The 17,249-nt window shown below is 39.0% G+C and overlaps 2 protein-coding genes across 3 annotated transcripts in view; one reads left to right on the forward strand and one right to left on the reverse strand.

Moving 5' to 3' along the window:
- Window positions 1-5,020, forward strand: part of LOC139960585 (WD repeat-containing protein 90-like) — a 41,674-nt gene extending 36,654 nt beyond the window's left edge. For both annotated transcript variants that reach the window (XM_071959042.1, XM_071959041.1), the window contains one exon: window positions 239-5,020. In XM_071959042.1, the coding sequence (XP_071815143.1) occupies window positions 239-393 (155 nt within the window). In that variant the 3' untranslated portion in view covers window positions 394-5,020. The remainder of the gene's footprint in view (window positions 1-238) is intronic.
- The window catches only part of LOC139960584 (uncharacterized), a 74,177-nt gene continuing 58,942 nt past the window's right edge, over window positions 2,015-17,249 (reverse strand). The window contains exons 9-23 of the mRNA XM_071959040.1: window positions 15,745-17,073; window positions 15,316-15,384; window positions 14,857-15,013; window positions 14,370-14,480; window positions 13,716-13,871; window positions 13,261-13,429; window positions 12,497-12,584; window positions 11,579-11,806; window positions 10,393-10,608; window positions 8,822-10,018; window positions 7,854-8,386; window positions 7,597-7,642; window positions 7,029-7,150; window positions 6,098-6,262; window positions 2,015-5,283 (exon numbers count right to left, since the gene is read on the reverse strand). Of these exons, the coding sequence (XP_071815141.1) occupies window positions 5,083-5,283; window positions 6,098-6,262; window positions 7,029-7,150; window positions 7,597-7,642; window positions 7,854-8,386; window positions 8,822-10,018; window positions 10,393-10,608; window positions 11,579-11,806; window positions 12,497-12,584; window positions 13,261-13,429; window positions 13,716-13,871; window positions 14,370-14,480; window positions 14,857-15,013; window positions 15,316-15,384; window positions 15,745-17,073 (4,787 nt within the window). The 3' untranslated portion in view covers window positions 2,015-5,082. The remainder of the gene's footprint in view (window positions 5,284-6,097; window positions 6,263-7,028; window positions 7,151-7,596; window positions 7,643-7,853; window positions 8,387-8,821; window positions 10,019-10,392; window positions 10,609-11,578; window positions 11,807-12,496; window positions 12,585-13,260; window positions 13,430-13,715; window positions 13,872-14,369; window positions 14,481-14,856; window positions 15,014-15,315; window positions 15,385-15,744; window positions 17,074-17,249) is intronic.

The following is a 17,249-nucleotide window of genomic DNA, read 5'->3' on the forward strand; positions in this document are numbered from 1 at the left end:
GAACCACTGCCCTCACACATGCTTGACACACCATCACCGTGACCCCACTAAGCTATAACATTGGTTGAGTTTACATATAACAACGAGCAATGTTTATCACCGTTGGGCATGTACGATTGATTCTTGTTGCCCATAATCATCATCCTCAATAAACAGCAATAAATTAATCATTCCTTTTGACAGTTTTTTGTTACTGGGTCTCTATTTTACCTTTTTCTCTCCCTCTTCTCACTTTCAGAACGCCTTGTTAAGTTGATGGACTATTCTGAGGGGAGCTTTCAGGATTTTGTGGGTCATTATAGCGGTATACAGTTGGTAAAATTCACTCCAACAGGGAAACACCTCTTGACAGTATCTCAGAATGAGATCTTAGTTTGGGAAGTGACAATCTGAAACAAGTATTATTTTTATGTGGCTCTGTCGTAGCTGAAATAAACTTTTATAAAATTTTACCTTCTGCACAAGAGAAGATAAGGAAGGGTGTAGTGTCACAGGGGCCTATAGTGTCACAGGGGATAATAGTGACCTGCGATACAGTGTCTCCAGTCAGGCTTAGGGTTCATGCATAGAATAATATCTTCTTGTTTCATTGCATGTAATGTTATTTATTATTGCCTGATATTTATTGCATATCATGAAGGAGATTTGCTAAGTAAAACAGGAGTGTACAAAGAAGTGTAAAAGTTGTTTGTAAAAGGATTGTAAATAGTATTGGCAGATTGCACCAGTTTGTAGAGAAGGATTTGTACCTCAATGTGTGTAGGAAAGAATACACATACAATACACTGCTATTATCAGCATGGATTGTATCGGCAGGGAGGACGTTTAGTAATGTTAGTAATGCAATCGAACCAGTGGCCTTAAAATAAGTAAAAAATACTACTCCAAGAGCTTTATCAGCTCATAATGATGACTGTTATTTATAACATCAGCAGCATTTCTACTTTGCTTTGGCCAACATTTGTCCAGGACACACTTGTTTGTACTGAACTTAGTCGTAAGAATAAACTGGGCCTTACAACCTGGTACACTATAGCATCCTTTTCATCGTACTGTGAGACATATGAGCTTTCTAAGATAAATAAACGAACATGCAGGAGCAGCATTCATATAAGTCAATGTAACTTCAATTATCCCTAGTTCTCATTTTATTATATTGATCCACAGTTGTTGAATATAGGATGGACGGAAATCGCATTTGCGGCAGTCTATAATTGTTTTCTGGGAGAGGGACCCCAGACCAATCGTATACAAAAGTCTACTTGGATTATTTGTCCCCTGATTTTTTTTTCTGCAGTCGCCCATGTATTTCCCCAAACTAAATTTCTAAGCCATGAGATCTAAAACTTATACAACAACCAGTTAAAACAACAGTATCGGGCAGTATGTTATCACCCTCTGTTCTATTTTTGAAGAAAAAATTACGATTAAAACATTGAACGCTTCTATCACTTACGAGGAACAACACAAAACCGGAAAACATTTATGAATAACAAAGGTTTGATTTGACTGCTTTGAAATCATGTATCACTGGCAAGATGTGTCGAGCGCCCTCTTTTATCGCTTCTATTTCTTAGCATACAACTTCTGAGGAACAATAGAAAACCGAAATACTTTTGGGCAGAACAAAGCATTCTCAAACCTTTGTTCTGCCTAAAAGTTTTTCGGTTTTCTATTGTTCCTCGGAGGTTGTATGCCTAAGCAATAAAAGCGATAAAAGAGGGCGCTCAACCATTTCAACATGATAGCGTATCTCATGGTAGAAATCAGGATATTTATATTATAATAGCTGTTTCTGGTGAATAAGCAGAAGTCTATTGCAATGAAGTAATTGAAACTTCAATGCATTTTTGCATTCTGGTTATGTTTTAGCCTGTTGCTGATACTATTTGTCTCTTAATAAGACTCCCTCAAGTCCTCCATTCTACGTTTAGTGGTTTATTACGATCGACTCAATATAGGCGAAGATAGACAGACCAGACACGAAATAATAATAACAATGAATAAGGCTTGGTCTACTTTCTCCATATATATTTCATCTCTCTCATGATGCTGTCTTTTAAGGCATCTTCATTCTCATCATATTTACATCACCACTGTCTGGCTATGCATTCAGTCTTAAAGAAGCTAACTTCCTTTTCAAATTTTTTCTTTTTTTGAAATTATTTTTTCCTGAAACAAAAATTACAGCTAGACTGTCAAGTATGTACAGAAATAACTTATGCAAAAAAAGCATGCCTGTATGGCAGGGGAAAACAACAAACAGAAAACAAAGAAAAATAAAACAACATCAAACAGAAAAGGGGTAAAAGGTTTAAACAAAAAAAAGGGCATGAATACATAGTTCATGATTTGAATATGGTATATATTACCGTAGAAACTTCCTTTGTTTTCCTCGTAACATATTATCCTTTTTTTTTCCCTTGTAAAATATTATTCGCAGTTGTAATATATTATTATCTTCTAAACTTGATTAAATCATTTCTAAAGAAATAGCCTGAAATGTGGCTTAACGTAATTTACGAAAGCAAAGCAAGGCCATGCTTGTCATTATCAATGCGTAATTGATAACATAATGGAGGCAGGAAACTTCATGTTTATTCATGTAGATAGACTTTCTTGTACAGCAGTTCACCAGTTTTGTACCATTTTGTAAAGTTGTAATTTATACCAATTGTTAGATTTTTTGTGTGTGCATATGTATATGTGTGAAAATATTTCTGAATATCACCTTCAGTAAAAATGGCCCAGTCCACAAAACGTTGACGGATAATTTTCATGAATGGCATTACTTTTCTTTGCCGTTTTTGTTTTTTTGTGTTTCGATGAGTTTAGGAATCATCGTACGTATCGTTTTAATGTTTGTATTTGTAATCACAGGTCGATCTAATACAAACTGGTCTTACCTCTCTTAATGAATACAAAGTTATATTGCATTAAAAATTAAATTTGCATTGTTTCTGGGCTTTAAACTGTTACTGTATGTTACGTCATATTATGTCAAAGAATTCTCTCTCTCTCCTCAAGAGTTCAACTAGTGCTATTCCAAATTACTGACACACGTTTATTCGATTTCTTAATTCAGATCCTGTACTTTACCACAAACTAAGTTGTGCCAATATGTGGCCCATGTTGCCCCCCCCCTCACCCAGGCATCAGAGAGTCTGACAGCTTAAAATTTAATTCTGACTCCTTGCATACCTTGATACCCACCTCTATGCAAAACATGCCATGAGAGATTGCTGAGAATAAAACCCATTTTGCGAGCAGTTGGGACAATTATTAAGTATACTTATACATTCATATCACATCTCACTTGAACTGAGATATCACTTGAACTGATAGAATGAATGTCATACTAGATGAATGTTCCCATTAAATTATATGAATGTTCCTATAAGAATGAATGTTCCTATTAGAAAGAACATTCCTATAAGATGATAGATGTGTGGATCTGTTCATACTGTTACTATCAGTGCTTTGATGCACGAGATGAGATAGAGTGGTACTAACATTAGGAAATAGGCCCAATTGGTTGATTCAAACCATATCAGTCATGAATATGCATTAGATTCAGGCACAGTGATTGGTTGCTAACATCAGGGCAACGGTGTCTCTGCTCCCTGTACACACGTTCATTAGTAATCGTTGAATATTCAAACAATTTCGCCAAGACGTCTTTGATGTACTTGGCTTAACCAAGTCATGGTGATTGGATCAAAATCTTAATTAAGCACAATCTTATTTAAAGTTACTATGATCAACCAATCAAAGGCTTGCATTTCCATCTAGACCTCTAAGCATAACCTTCCCAGATGAGTGGCTCTACTCAAAGAAATCTTGTCTAGTACTTTACAGATATATAGCGCCTACAGTATTAACCTTCTGCTACACATTACAGTAGTAGTAATTCATTTTTCTATGAAAAAAACCCCCCTACAATACGTTTCCGAAATTGAAACAATCTCATTTTTCGGTTTTTGAAAACTCTTTTGAGCAAATCTAAAGGTTGAACAGTGAAACATATATTGGATTGAAATACTTTTAACCAAACAAATCGAAAACATCAAATGAAAAAAAAGGACGATGTATACTTATATTGTGCTTTGTCTGGAATTGGACTTCTCCATATCAACATGTTAAATAAAGAATAGATAAGCCCTCTTAATTAAGTACTGTCACGAAATGCTTACATACACTTCATCACCTTCTACGGTACGGTAACTGTTCTGCTAAAAAAAAAAAAAATTGAATTTAAAAGCAGCTGCGATTTTTCTCATTAAACTTGTTTTTGTTTTTACAGATCTTTAAACATATATTTACATGATCTTGACAGGAAGCATCCCTTCTAGAATTTCATTTTTTACAATCCTTTCCCAATGCTTTCGTTTTCCTATGCTCTTCCTTCGTTCCGGAGGATAAAATATATATCGACCAAAAACTAATTGCATGTAACTTTTACCATAAAACTTTGTCTTTCAATAGATAATGTTTCTGAATAATTTGCAAATGATCTTTCAAAACCTTTTTCTTCTTCACATAAAACATCTCTGAAAAATATCTTTCCCAAAATTAATCATTTTACTATTCATGGTCTTTAAATCGTTTCGTTTACTTCTGTTTCAAATATTTACAAGAAAATAAAGACGACTGCACACATTTTGTGAACTATAGCATACTTATTCAGTTCCATCGGATAACATAAGCATCAACACCTAGTTATTTCATTTTCACTTAATCTATATCTACAGATAGTTATTTATAAACTAGTACATAAATTTTTGACCACTGTCTTTTCAAGTTAAAAATAGCTGAAATATATACATTTAACACTTACTACCAACACAAAAAAACACTCACATCGAGAGAAAAAGGAATTTAAAAACAAAGATTGCCGATTGGAGATAAAGAATTAAAGAAAGAGGGTATAAAGACCTCTATCTGCTCCTAGATTGGTACTATATACTACAGTAGGTTTTCTTACACAATTAAACATTATAAAAGAAAAAGGGGTAGAAAATAGAGAGAAAAGAAAAAAAGACATTTGAAAATGAATACACTTAAGTTCAGAATTTGATGTCCTCACTGGAATGTTGACATACGCCCCGTTGTTGGGTCGTACGTCCCGGCAAGATAGTAGATGTCCTCGTTGTCGATGACGCTATTTTTGGGTATTTTTCCCATCGCACTCAGCTTGTACTCCTCCCGAGAGAGCACCTCACATTTGTGAGAGATCGTCTGGATGTCATTTTCATCCACGTGCGAAGACTGGTATAAGGCCATCTGAAGATCGAGGAGAAGAAACGAGATTGGTTATGGTTCGGACGAGGTTTATAGCTATGTGCATGGCAGAACAGCTCTACAATCATCATCAGTGGCATTGAGATCCAGCGAGGCCTCTGGACAATTATGTCAACTTCCCCCCACCCTATATACAATCCCCCACCCCCCCAATTGACCCTGGGCTACAGTCTCCTAACCTTCTACCCATCCCAATCCCCAACACTATCATCAGGTCTGATTATCTCATTAATGTTAGTTTTGCTGTCAAGTATTAAACAACTTCAGCTAACCAAAACTAACAGCAGATTAATAATCCCTCCAGAAATATTTACCTTTCAAAGAAATGTCAACTTAATAGTATATGTACATAGACTAAGCCTAATTTGCATATATAATTCTGGGCTGAAGTTTGACATTGTCGTCGTCATGGTATTTGGTTACATATAATAAGCTTTCAGGGATCATCATATCTGATTGTTAAAACGGACAGTCCAATGGTAGCAACTTGGCAAGTGCCCCCCACCCCCCCCCCCCCATTTAGCCTTGTATATTGCTGCACTTGCTGCACTACTGACTACCACTGTCAGTCCAACCTATATACCTGATCAATTGGCCTCTCAGTGAAACTATACATAGTGAGGGCAGTGACATCTAGGGCTATTATATGTACATTGTCCATTCCCAGACGAATTGACAAGGAGGTCTATTAGGAGAAAATGATCTGACCCATACAAGTACAAAAGAAATAACAGAGGACATTGTACCAACAACTAATTTCTGGGTCGGATGAGAATGTTTTAAGATGATTACTAACTTTTCCTTCGATGTTGGCAGCACATCCTTTGGTTTCTTCTGGGTGATAGAACCACTTGACCCGCACAACCATTATACTTCCCCATGACTCCCACATGCTCTCGATACGACCGATGTAGGGTAAGTGAGGGCGCCCCGTCGACAGGAATACTGCACATTCATTGACCTGCATATGAACAATGAGTTAAACATAGAATGAAAACTGCTTAGAGAATTGTTTCTGTCTCCAAAAAAAAGTACTAGTCTGTTACAAGCAGTGCTCAAATTTTGATCAATGCTCCTATCGTTTGCATTAAATCACTAAAAGATCATCTGTTACCCTCGGCAACAACTGCAGTATCATTTTAATCAAGTTGCTGTTGGTGCCTTGATAACCTTAATTATTGTTAACCGAATCAGAACTATCCCAAAACTCCAGCGATAACTGCAAACATGTAACATCCTCTTTCCTTCTCTCTCTCTCTCTCTCTCTGTGCTTGGTTATTTCAATATAGCAGATATAACATAATAATGATACAATTCGATGATCTGTAAAGCATTACTTACAAATCTAGCTACATAAATTATATCTTAAATATTCATGAACTCCAAGGTATACCCATGACCTATAAAGTCAAGTTAGTTCAATTGTTCCCTACCTAAACACACAATTTCAATGATCAGCAAGCAACACAAGAGATCAAATTGATATAATTCACAGTAACCATGGAAATGGTAACCAAGTGAAGATCTTAAGTGGAAGAATTATAACAGTGATTTATGGTCACAAAGAAATACAAACTATATACTCGATTGATGACAGTATCCATGAAAGAAATGGGCCTTTTTCCCGCCTAAATGACCAACCGTGAACCATCCGATCAAACAGACGCTAGTTTTTAAACATCACTAGCACATCTTTTAAATGACAAAGACAAAATGAGTGGTCTCACCCTAATCACTTCCTTGCCTCTCACTATAGCTTTGTAAAACACTTTCTTGGCTTTGCCTTTGCTCCCCTTCCTCTGGGTTGCATTTCCGAGCCATCTCCACAGCTGCCGCTCTGGAATGAATGCTGTGTTTGAAAATAAAATAAAGTTGATGCTTCTTTAAAGGTATTGAACACTCGTCCCAAACCGCGTGCGGCCATCTGAAAAAGTTAACTTTCTGTTGCTTGCAAGTGACATTTTGTTCGTGTCGCTACAAAATGCAGACAGTAATGAAACGTGATACCTTGTTATCTTTAGCTGGACCTGAGATGTCCATCGCTGCTATGTACACTGTGATGTGGGTATTGACCGCAGCTGTATGTACTGACTGTGTGTGTATTTTCTGGGATCGATGGTGGTGTCTAACACTTCTGTTACACCTCATTCGAACCTAGGTTAGATTACCGGCATTAGACATTCTTTTTGCGCGAGTCTTCACTCAGTAATTGATTCTCTATGAATGCTGGGTGTTAAAACATGACAGACAGTAGTTTCTGGTGGATTATTAAAACCTTTTCTTTTAAAAACTAACCTGGTATTTTACTGCTCTTTGACCCTTTGCTTTTCTTACTCGGAACCTGTAAGACAACAAAAAACAGATTTGTTAATTGAATTACTTTTGCCAAACCAGAAAAATAAGGAGTAGTTTGCAACAGAGATCAAATGTGATGATTCTATTTCATTAATTTCACTTGGAAGTCTAGCTCATATTTAGGCAGGGCAATAAATGACTGTCTTTATTTTTCATAAAACAATAAACTAATAAGTGTATTTGATATTTGTTTTCACCTCCTCTTCATCCTGACTCCAGACATCGCCCTCTACGATGGTTCCTGCATCTTCACTGTCGTCCGGACCGTTGTACCGGAGCATAGCAGCCTGGGCCGGGTCCAATATGTCAGCAGGGTACACAGACTTTCTTTTACCGGTTGCAATCTTTGATTTTTTCTTGCCTTTTTTGCTACCTGGAGGTCTCCCTCTCGGCCGAGTGCCTTTCACTGGCTTAGTAAGCTTCGCCTGAATGACTTTCTTTCTACCGGCATAGAATTTGTTGATCTTCTTCGCCATGGTAACGCTGCCGCTCAGCTGTTTCTTAGGAGGCCTGCCTTTCTTGGGTGGTTCACCTATTGTCTCTTCTGGTCTTATTTTCCGAGGTCGCCCTCTACCCTTCTTAACAGGTCCACCCTGGCCTGCCACGATCGCTGGCTTAGTGTTCTTAGCCTCCGGTTTAACCTTTGGCTTCCGTCCCCGTGGTGACTTGACCACGGGAGTACTGTTAGGTAAAAATACCTCATCATCACCCATTTCAGGTAGCTCTTTTTCTGTAGAAAAAGAGGAAAGAAAGAAAGTATGTAATATTCCTTCTGCAGGTACAGTGTAGAGAGCTGGAACAGACTCCATTGCCTAATTTGTTCTTTCTATTGCATTCTCTTTCTTTTTCTTAAATTTAATCTAGTTGTCCAAGCTTAGAGCAACTTCTTCAAATTGAAAAATGAAAAACTGGCTATGCCTGGAAAGAATTCAGTATTTGTTCACTTAAACCTCTCACAATGATCTGTCCTTTCCCCTACCCCCCATTCTCACCACTATAAATCACAGATAAAATATTTCACAGATGTTCAACCTCTGATGATCAATGTTAATCCTTCTTTCTCTCACTACAACATTCCCATTGACAACAATCCATGACAACATATTTGATCTCAGCTAGGCAATTAGTCTATAATATCTCCTTCTTTAAACCAATCAAAACTCACTCTTTCTTATTTTGCTACCGCCGCTCTTGGTCTTCGGTCCTCTCCTCCGTCTGTTCCTGGTGTCATCTTCCTCTTTCATATCATCCTGGGCAGAGCCCGTCTCTGTATTACGTTGTCGTAATCTTCGCTCCAGTGGAATGGAGGATGAACCGAGGTCACTGATGATGGGATAATCTTGAGGTAGCATCCTCACGTGACTCAGAGGGATGCGGCCCGAATCTCCGTCGTCGAACTCGACGCTTACCATCTTCTTTTCGCCGGACGGGTTCGGACTGCCCTTCACCACGGTCCCCGGGTACAAGCAGTTGAACTGCTGGCTCCAGTAGGCGCATATTCTCGTGCCCTCTGGTAAATATTTCACCGAATGCGGTTTCACGTCGGCGATGACCTCCTGAAGTATCTGTTCCTGTGAAAACACGTGTGGTCTGTTGCCGCGGCGACTCTCAAAGACAACACCATAAACGTCGGGAGGTCGGATGGGATGAGTTTTACCCTCGTAGAACAGGTTGTCAAACGGCACCAAGACTCTCTGACCCTCTGCGAGGTCCTCTTTGCGTAAATTGCAGATCCTATGCCCTGGCCCACTGTTGTCGGGAACCAACGAGCTAAGGGGCATGTCTTCTGCCTCACTGTTACTGCTATCTGAAGTAGCAGACACGTCATTCATTAGTAGAGTATTTAGTTTGTCCTTTCCAGATCTACCTCTTACTTTCACCTGAATTTTAGAGTTCTGGCTTTCACTGTCACTGATATCATCGTCGTCGTCGTCATCGTCGTCTTCCGATTCAGACATCTGTGAAAACTTTTGCCTCATTTGGAAAGGATCTGTTTTCAGAGCGTCTAACACCGTTCCTATGTTCGATAGGCCAGGACTGAGGGCGGGAGGTTCCACCTTAGACTTGCTTCCCATATCTAGCCTCATCTTGGCCTTTCCACCCTCACTTGGCTTTGATAAAGGACTAACGTCCCGTGACTGTTGTGGGCTGGTATCGCTCAGAAAGATTCTCTCGCTTCGCCTCCTCGACCAACTCTCTGCATCGAATTTAGGCGGGGTGATGTTTCCGGGCGACAATTCGTTTATCGCTGCGGCTTTCTGCGCAGATTTCTTGATCAGTTTTCTTTCTCTCTTCAAGGTTTTCTGAATCTTTCCTCTCTCTTTCTTTTTGCTTAGTTTCAACTTCTTACTGACTGAAGTGGCTGTAAAACAAATCAAAAAAAGACATGAGTTATTTAAATAAAAAAATTATAATAAGGCTATATTTTCTTTTTCTTTTTGATGCAAGATTTTTAATTCATAAAGAAATTACGACCAGGCAAACTATAAATTGCAAATTCACTGGGAATATCTTTGACACTTAAATGCATGTACTCTTTGCATAAAACACTGCCATTTTTGTCTTATAAGAATATGCAATATTGATGTACTATAATAGTAGTATTATAAACTATTATTCTTCCTGTACACGATCATCAATATCATCACAGCAGATTGTCCATCTTGTGGAGTTGTATGAAATCTACTTTAATTGCCATCATGGCTCAATAGAATATAACAGAGCTCTCCCACTTACAATCTTCGGACAAAGATCTCTTTTTCGTTCCCGTTTCCTCAGATTTTGCTTTATTCTGCCTCTTTGTGATAGTTTTGTCCTTCTTTGATGGTTTCTTGACTGGTGTGGAGTGTCCCGATGAGAGCTCGGCGGTGGATGCTAACAGCGCCAGTCCTTTCGGTGCTACATCAAAACTACAATGACTACTCTCATCATCGTCCGAATCACTGGAATAGCCTGCATAAAGATGAAACAGATATACGGTAAGTGATAACCAGAAAGCCATTTGTGATTCGTTGCCATGTAAGTTGCTCAAAATTCCACATATCGGACTTATGAAGAGCAAGTGAGTTTGATTTGTTCAAGAATTATGTGAGAACCAGGATAGATCAGAGATGTCTAGCTCTTATTTGTAACACTCACTTGTGGGCATCAACCAATTCATTCAGTGGTAACCAATTTACAGTAGAGCATTTTTATTCTAAATTGTTTCAATGTTGAGAAAGAACAGTCTTCCTAGGTGAAATATAGACACATAGATGAAGGAGCAAATGGACATTGTCTTTTACCAATTTTGATCTAGCAAATCAGCTCTGCAACCAACCATCCATTTAATATAATTGTTATTAATGAATGAGAGTTACATGACATTGTTTATACACTGTGAAACATTTTCACAATCTACTGCCAAAGCCAACTCATTTAGTATAAATCACAGAGAATAAGGCCAATTTTGAGACCATTTGAGATAACCTGTTGATCCCTTGAGCCAATTTCAGGCCATTTCAGATAACCTGTTGACCCCTAGAAGTTCAGAGTGTGTAAACTAGCAAGGACCACTTCACCATCGACAATTTTCACCAGTAGCAATAGACACTTTGAACCCATCACCCTTAGACACCTTTCATTCCCCATAATAGCCATATTCCACCCTAGGTATAGAAAAACTTGAGCCACTCACCCTTAGAAACTCTTCATTCCCCATAACATACATGTTTTATCCTCAAAACCATAGACACCTTGCACCCAGATCCAAAGACACCTTGAATCCCTTCCCTTTAGACACCTTTCATTCCCCGTGACATATATATTTCACTCCTAAAACCATCCACACCTTAATCTTCTAGACATAGACACATTAACCCACCTAACCCGTTAGACACCTTTCATTCCTCATGATATACAGGTTTCACCTTTGACCCCTTACCATATACTCCGCTGAGTTTGTACTTCTGTTCTCCATACATGGGCAGGCTGGCTCCAACAGGTGCTGGCAAGTCTACGCCTTCCGGTAGACTTTGTAACAAACTTGATTTCACTTTTGAATGTTTCTTCTTCTTCTCACCATTCTTGGTAGTGAGTTTCTTCTTGCCTAGAGCAGATAAACCGCTAAGAGACGAATTCGACCAGGGCATTTCAGAAGATGACAGAGAATCTGTAAATGTGAGAAAGAATAAATTAAAACTGGTTTTGTCAGGCTTGAATATATTTCACAGTTTTTGTTGTTGTTGTAAGATTCAAATTTTTAGTGGTGACTTGCAATATTTTCTGAACATAATTTTGCAAGAGCAAAGAAAAACAACAGCAAAGTTCTTAAATATGTACTGTAATGATCCCTTTCCTAATAGTGATGGATTTTCTAAAAATCTGACAAAGAAATATTCTGAATTCATTTCAGTTGATGACTCTCAGTATTAACAGTAGTGTAGAAAGAGGGAGCAACACCCATGGCAGTGACTATGGACACCCCACTTCCACCTGGCAGGGGTGGTCCTCAACCCCCTTGCTACAGCTACTGATTGAGCGAGGTGAGGATGGACCAGATTATTTGTAGTGAGGTTTGACTCCCATTTTTAGTGCTTGTATAAAATGGTGGTGTAACATAAAACAAGTAATGTCTGTATATAATTACTTTCTTTTTGTAAGATGCTAGTATAAAATTAGCGTGTCGGAGGTCCGTGAGGCTGAACATGTCTCCACAAGAATATGGATTCGTCTTTTAATGATAAAAAAAATATTAAAGAAAAGTAGCTAGGAACATTCTCAGAACTGCTGGCAGAAGCACTTGCAAATGAAACAATATCCGCTGGACAAAGTGGTTGGCAACACATCACAAATAACTTACGTTTAGTCTTTTTCTTGGATTTGTTTTCAGAGACGGAAACTTCTCCCTCCTTCCTTTTGGAAAGCTTCTTTTTCTTCTTCTTAGAATCCTGAAATTAGGAAACGAGGGTCAAGTTTACTTCAAGATTTTATCATTTAATGAATATATCCTCTTCTCTCTGCCAGGATCTAGAGATTTCCTAAATGCCACATCAGGGGAAGCTAAAATTCCGATGCCTGCATTGTTAGCTTGTTGGCAACCAGTGCCTTTTGCCAAGGTTCCATTCAAGCTATGGCAAGCGACACTGTTTTTTGTATTTAAGGAGGGTTACCATATTATTTATGTAGAAAGGGAAGGCACAATTGTTGCTGCCTGGGAGAGGGGCTCTAAACTTGTAGAGCTTTCCATTCCCTTTGTGGGTGGGAGGGGGGCCTTCTTTGAAATGATGTCAATGTAAGTGGGTATCTCGATGACATTGCAATCTGTCTTGTAAGATCAGAACCACTGATGGTCTGTTACTGCTGACAAGTAGTCTTCCTGTGTTCAAATTGATGAACTCTTAGATGGTACAAATCACCATCCAGAAAGCTTTTCCACTGTATATATAACAACTTTGACAGGCATTCCTTTAAGATTATGTAAATCCAGCCATCTAGGGAACTCCTTGTGATATAACGTAGAGGATATGTCCAGGGATATCCGGGCATATGTTAACACTACATTTAGCGGCCATCTACGTATGCAACTCCTTGTGAGATGAACAGAATTAAATGACAAATACTCACTTTAACATCTTTCAAGGTTGTCTCTCCCAAGGAATCTCGTTTCAGTTTGGTCTTCTTATCTTTCTTTTCCTTCTTTTTCTTCTTACTTGAGATGAGGGGTTGCTCCAGAGAAGCAGCCGCCTCAAGAAGAACGTCTGCCGAAGACTGGATTGAGCTTGCAGACATCTCCCTACCATAAAAAAAAAATCCCAATCAAGGATACTACTCATAAAAGAGGTTCCTACTCCAAATATTACAGCGAATAATTTAGTGTGGAATGAAACAATTAACTATTTCATTTTATTGAACTATTTCAGAGTTACTCTAGATTGATTCTGATCACCAAGTAAAGGTTTTACCACCGCCAGTCAGGCAATAGCATCTTTCAACTAGTGATTGACATTCCCTTATAATTCGACATCATTTTAAGGATTCTAAACCAAATCATATCATATAAACATCCAGATATTACTCACCCTCTGCTGATATCTTCTGTCTCCTTCTTTAGTCTTGATTTCTTCTCCTTCTTATCCTTCTTCCTCTTCTTAGTTGGGATGGTTGGTTCCTCCAAAGATGCTGCTGCCTCTAACAATACATCAGCTGATGACTGAAGGATGTTTGGTTGAGTTTCTCTGGAGGAAGCATGATATATCAGTAGTTATTGCCATTTGAAATAAAATGTACCAAGTCGCTGCGAGGTCATAACTAGATTTACTTTTCCCATGACAATTTTCTTGACTCAGAGGTGATGAATCTAGAAGCTTTCATATCACGTGGAGATGCCAAAGTAGAAAGATATCAGACATAAATAAAGTTAATTACATTGATCCAACACAAATATAGCATCATTTATGTTTGTAGAGGTTTATTTTGGAATTAGTTCCCATATGAATGTTTCTATCCTCATCAAGAGGTAATAGGTTCAAACCCTTACTCTCAAACATCCCCAGGCCAAAGTCAGGCTCTCCCTCTTTCTTGTACAACTGCACCTTAGGTTTACCCATAGAAGTGATTTTTAACACAGTTATTTCACCATTTTACAACCAAAGTCTCCTGAATATAGGGAAACAATTCCAACATTAAAGGGAAGTGACTGATATAATATAATAAAATAAAAATATCCCTTCTACCTCTTTTCAGATGATTCACTGGATTTCTTTCCTCTTTGGCTATTCTTTCTTTTTCTGGGTCGACCTGGTCCTCGCTTCTTCGTTTGTTCTCCTGACTTGTCACTCTTCTCTCTAAATATCGAACAAAACAAGGAATTATCATCCAGAATATCAGAATCAGAGATCAAAACTAACCTGGCAAGAATTCATGTGTTACTGCTTAACATTGGTTTACATTACAATGCCTAACCCACCATCAATATATTGGTTCATCATAGTGGTAAGTCAGTCAAATGGATGCTATGGGATGTGTGGTGCAGATGCACAAACCCTACCCTACCCCCACCCCTCTTCCTCCATCACCCTATTAAGTACCCCAATACACAAAGTGATGCAGGCAGATGCAAAGAGAAGGGCAGGAAACTGACTTCTGACATCCACTCCAAATTGGAATTACCAAATTAAAAATGTTATTATTAGATTGGTGAACTTTGTATTCCCAACTTACTTTTTGTCTTTCTTTCGTTGCAGTTTATCATATTCCTTTTTCTTCTCCTTGTATTTCCGCTGTAGCTCCACCAACTGGTTAATCTTCATCTCCTCTGTGTTTATTGAGACGGGTAAGTCCTTCGGAGGTTGCAAACACGACACATCCTTGTCATCATCTACAAACGACAAATGAAGTCCTTGAAAAGTGAAATGGCCGCTTTTTGGCTAGAATGCAGTACTCAACCCAGAATTACAATATTTACTATATGAAGTATAAGTTCATGATGAGTATCAACAAAGAAAGAACACTGATACCTTCCTTTTTGATACAGAGTGTCATTCATCGATCTTGTTTGCAGATGGCTAGCAATTTCCTCTTAAATCTCTCCCGATAATCTATATCTTTCTAAACCTTCTCTTTTGTTCTTATTTTGTCAGTATCAATATATATATGTAACAACTTTAATAAAACACTGACCCTCTTTAGTACTGGTTGGCTCTTGCAACTTGGTTGCACCATCATCAAAAGCAACCTCTGGTGGTTCATCTAGCAAAAGAAATTAATAAATAGTGTAATTCATTAGCAAATAACAATTTTCTGCGACAGAGGCATACTGGAAACAAAAGGATCTACCATTCAGTAAAACAAGGATATGCTACCTCCTGGGTAAAATGGAATACTAACCATTGAAAAACCAAAGTGGTACCACCAACTCGAAATGAAGGCACACCGATAACGGAATCAAAGGCAATACCACCAACTAGATGCATACATACTGGCCAATAAACTGTATTTGCCAATCCATACTTGGCCAGTCAATCCTGTAACTGACTGTCTCTGTATCATTAATGTAAAAAGTATATCAAACACAAGGTTTTTATTTCCTTCAAGCAATCCCTTTCTTACCTTTCCTGTGACATATGGCCTCAAATGTTTTCTGCTCGGCCACTTCACTGAGCAATGCGATTCCTTCGATGGCAGCGAGCTGTTCCTGGTCAACTGCATCTATCCTGGATGCAACGCTTTGGGTTGTTGTCATGATGCTGGAAATGAGGGACTCCCGCCTCTGTCCATCCAAGCACGATGAGTAAGAGGAGAGCCATGACTCAGAATCGCTGGACTGGACTGTATCTACCGTCCCTTCTGCCTGATTACCTTTATCCACAGTCGTCTTAGAATCTTGACCATCATTTGTCTCTTCTACTTTTTTGTTTTCCTTTTCACAAATAATCTCCACAACTTTCTCCTCCTTCTCTGTCACTTCCAAGATGGCGTTCTCTGTCTGTTCTGCTGCAGACTCTCCTACACTTGGTAATTTTTCAACGTCGATGAGTTCTTCTTCTTTTGGCTTCGACACCTCATCTCTCACAATCTCTTTATCGCATCCCTCCACTTTATCTGTTATCACTGTCTCAGAGTCTTTCTGTTTCACTGTCTTAATGTCCAATTCTTCTTGACATTTAGCGTTGATATCCTCTTTGGAATTGGTGACATTGTCAGTGGTAATAGTTTGAACACATGCAGTCTGAAGACTACTGTCAGGAGGCTTTGCATCTGAGTCTTGCACTTTGGACCGATCCCGACTGGATGGCCGACCAGCTGGTGAATGACTGCTGGTACCAGCATCCTTCTTCTCCACGTTTGTGGTAGGACTCTGGGAATGTGATGGAACTAAAGGCCTCTTGGTAGGGTCCAGGAGGTATGGGATAGGATGGGATGGATAGAAGAGGGGCATGGCAGGACCAGGTGGAACTGGAAGGAATTGCGGGATAATTGGAGGAGCTGTGTGGGTAACCTTTTCCTCAACCACTTCTCTGGAGGTCCTTCCACAAACCTCTTGTGGTGGACCCTCTGTTTTAAGCTGCTTTTTCTCAGGCTCAGTTTTGCTCTCTGCACTTTTTCTCCCTCCACTCTGTTTTCTGCTGCGGTCCATACCATGATGGGCAGGGGGTTGAGTTGCATCCCCATGAGACATTGGTGAGAATGTTCCATGTCTAGAGTGAATTTCTGCTGCTCTATACCAGTGGTAGAGTGCTTCCTGCTGCTGCAACAGTGTGTGAAGTTCGCTGCCGACTGCTGGATGAGACTCGGACTGCCCGGACAAGAGATGGAGCGGCTGTGGTATAGATGATCCGCCCTGAGGTACGTGAGCAAATTGTGCGTATAGTGAAGGATTAAGGCTGCCCAGCTGAGGATGGAGCGGTGCTGGCAGTAAGTACGGAGAGGGCCAAGCACCTGTCAAAATATAAAAAAATATAAAATGAAGGTAATAGATCACCTTCTTTTAGAAAGTTACAATATCATCAATTGGTTCCTCGACAACTTCTTCGTATTCAGTTACAAAATAAGAGTCAAATATAAAGTCAGTCATAAACTGCAGCAGATGCAGCCAAGATTTGATAATCAAGATG

This window comes from Apostichopus japonicus, chromosome 19, assembly GCF_037975245.1.
Source record: "Apostichopus japonicus isolate 1M-3 chromosome 19, ASM3797524v1, whole genome shotgun sequence".
Taxonomy (NCBI): domain Eukaryota; kingdom Metazoa; phylum Echinodermata; class Holothuroidea; order Aspidochirotida; family Stichopodidae; genus Apostichopus; species Apostichopus japonicus.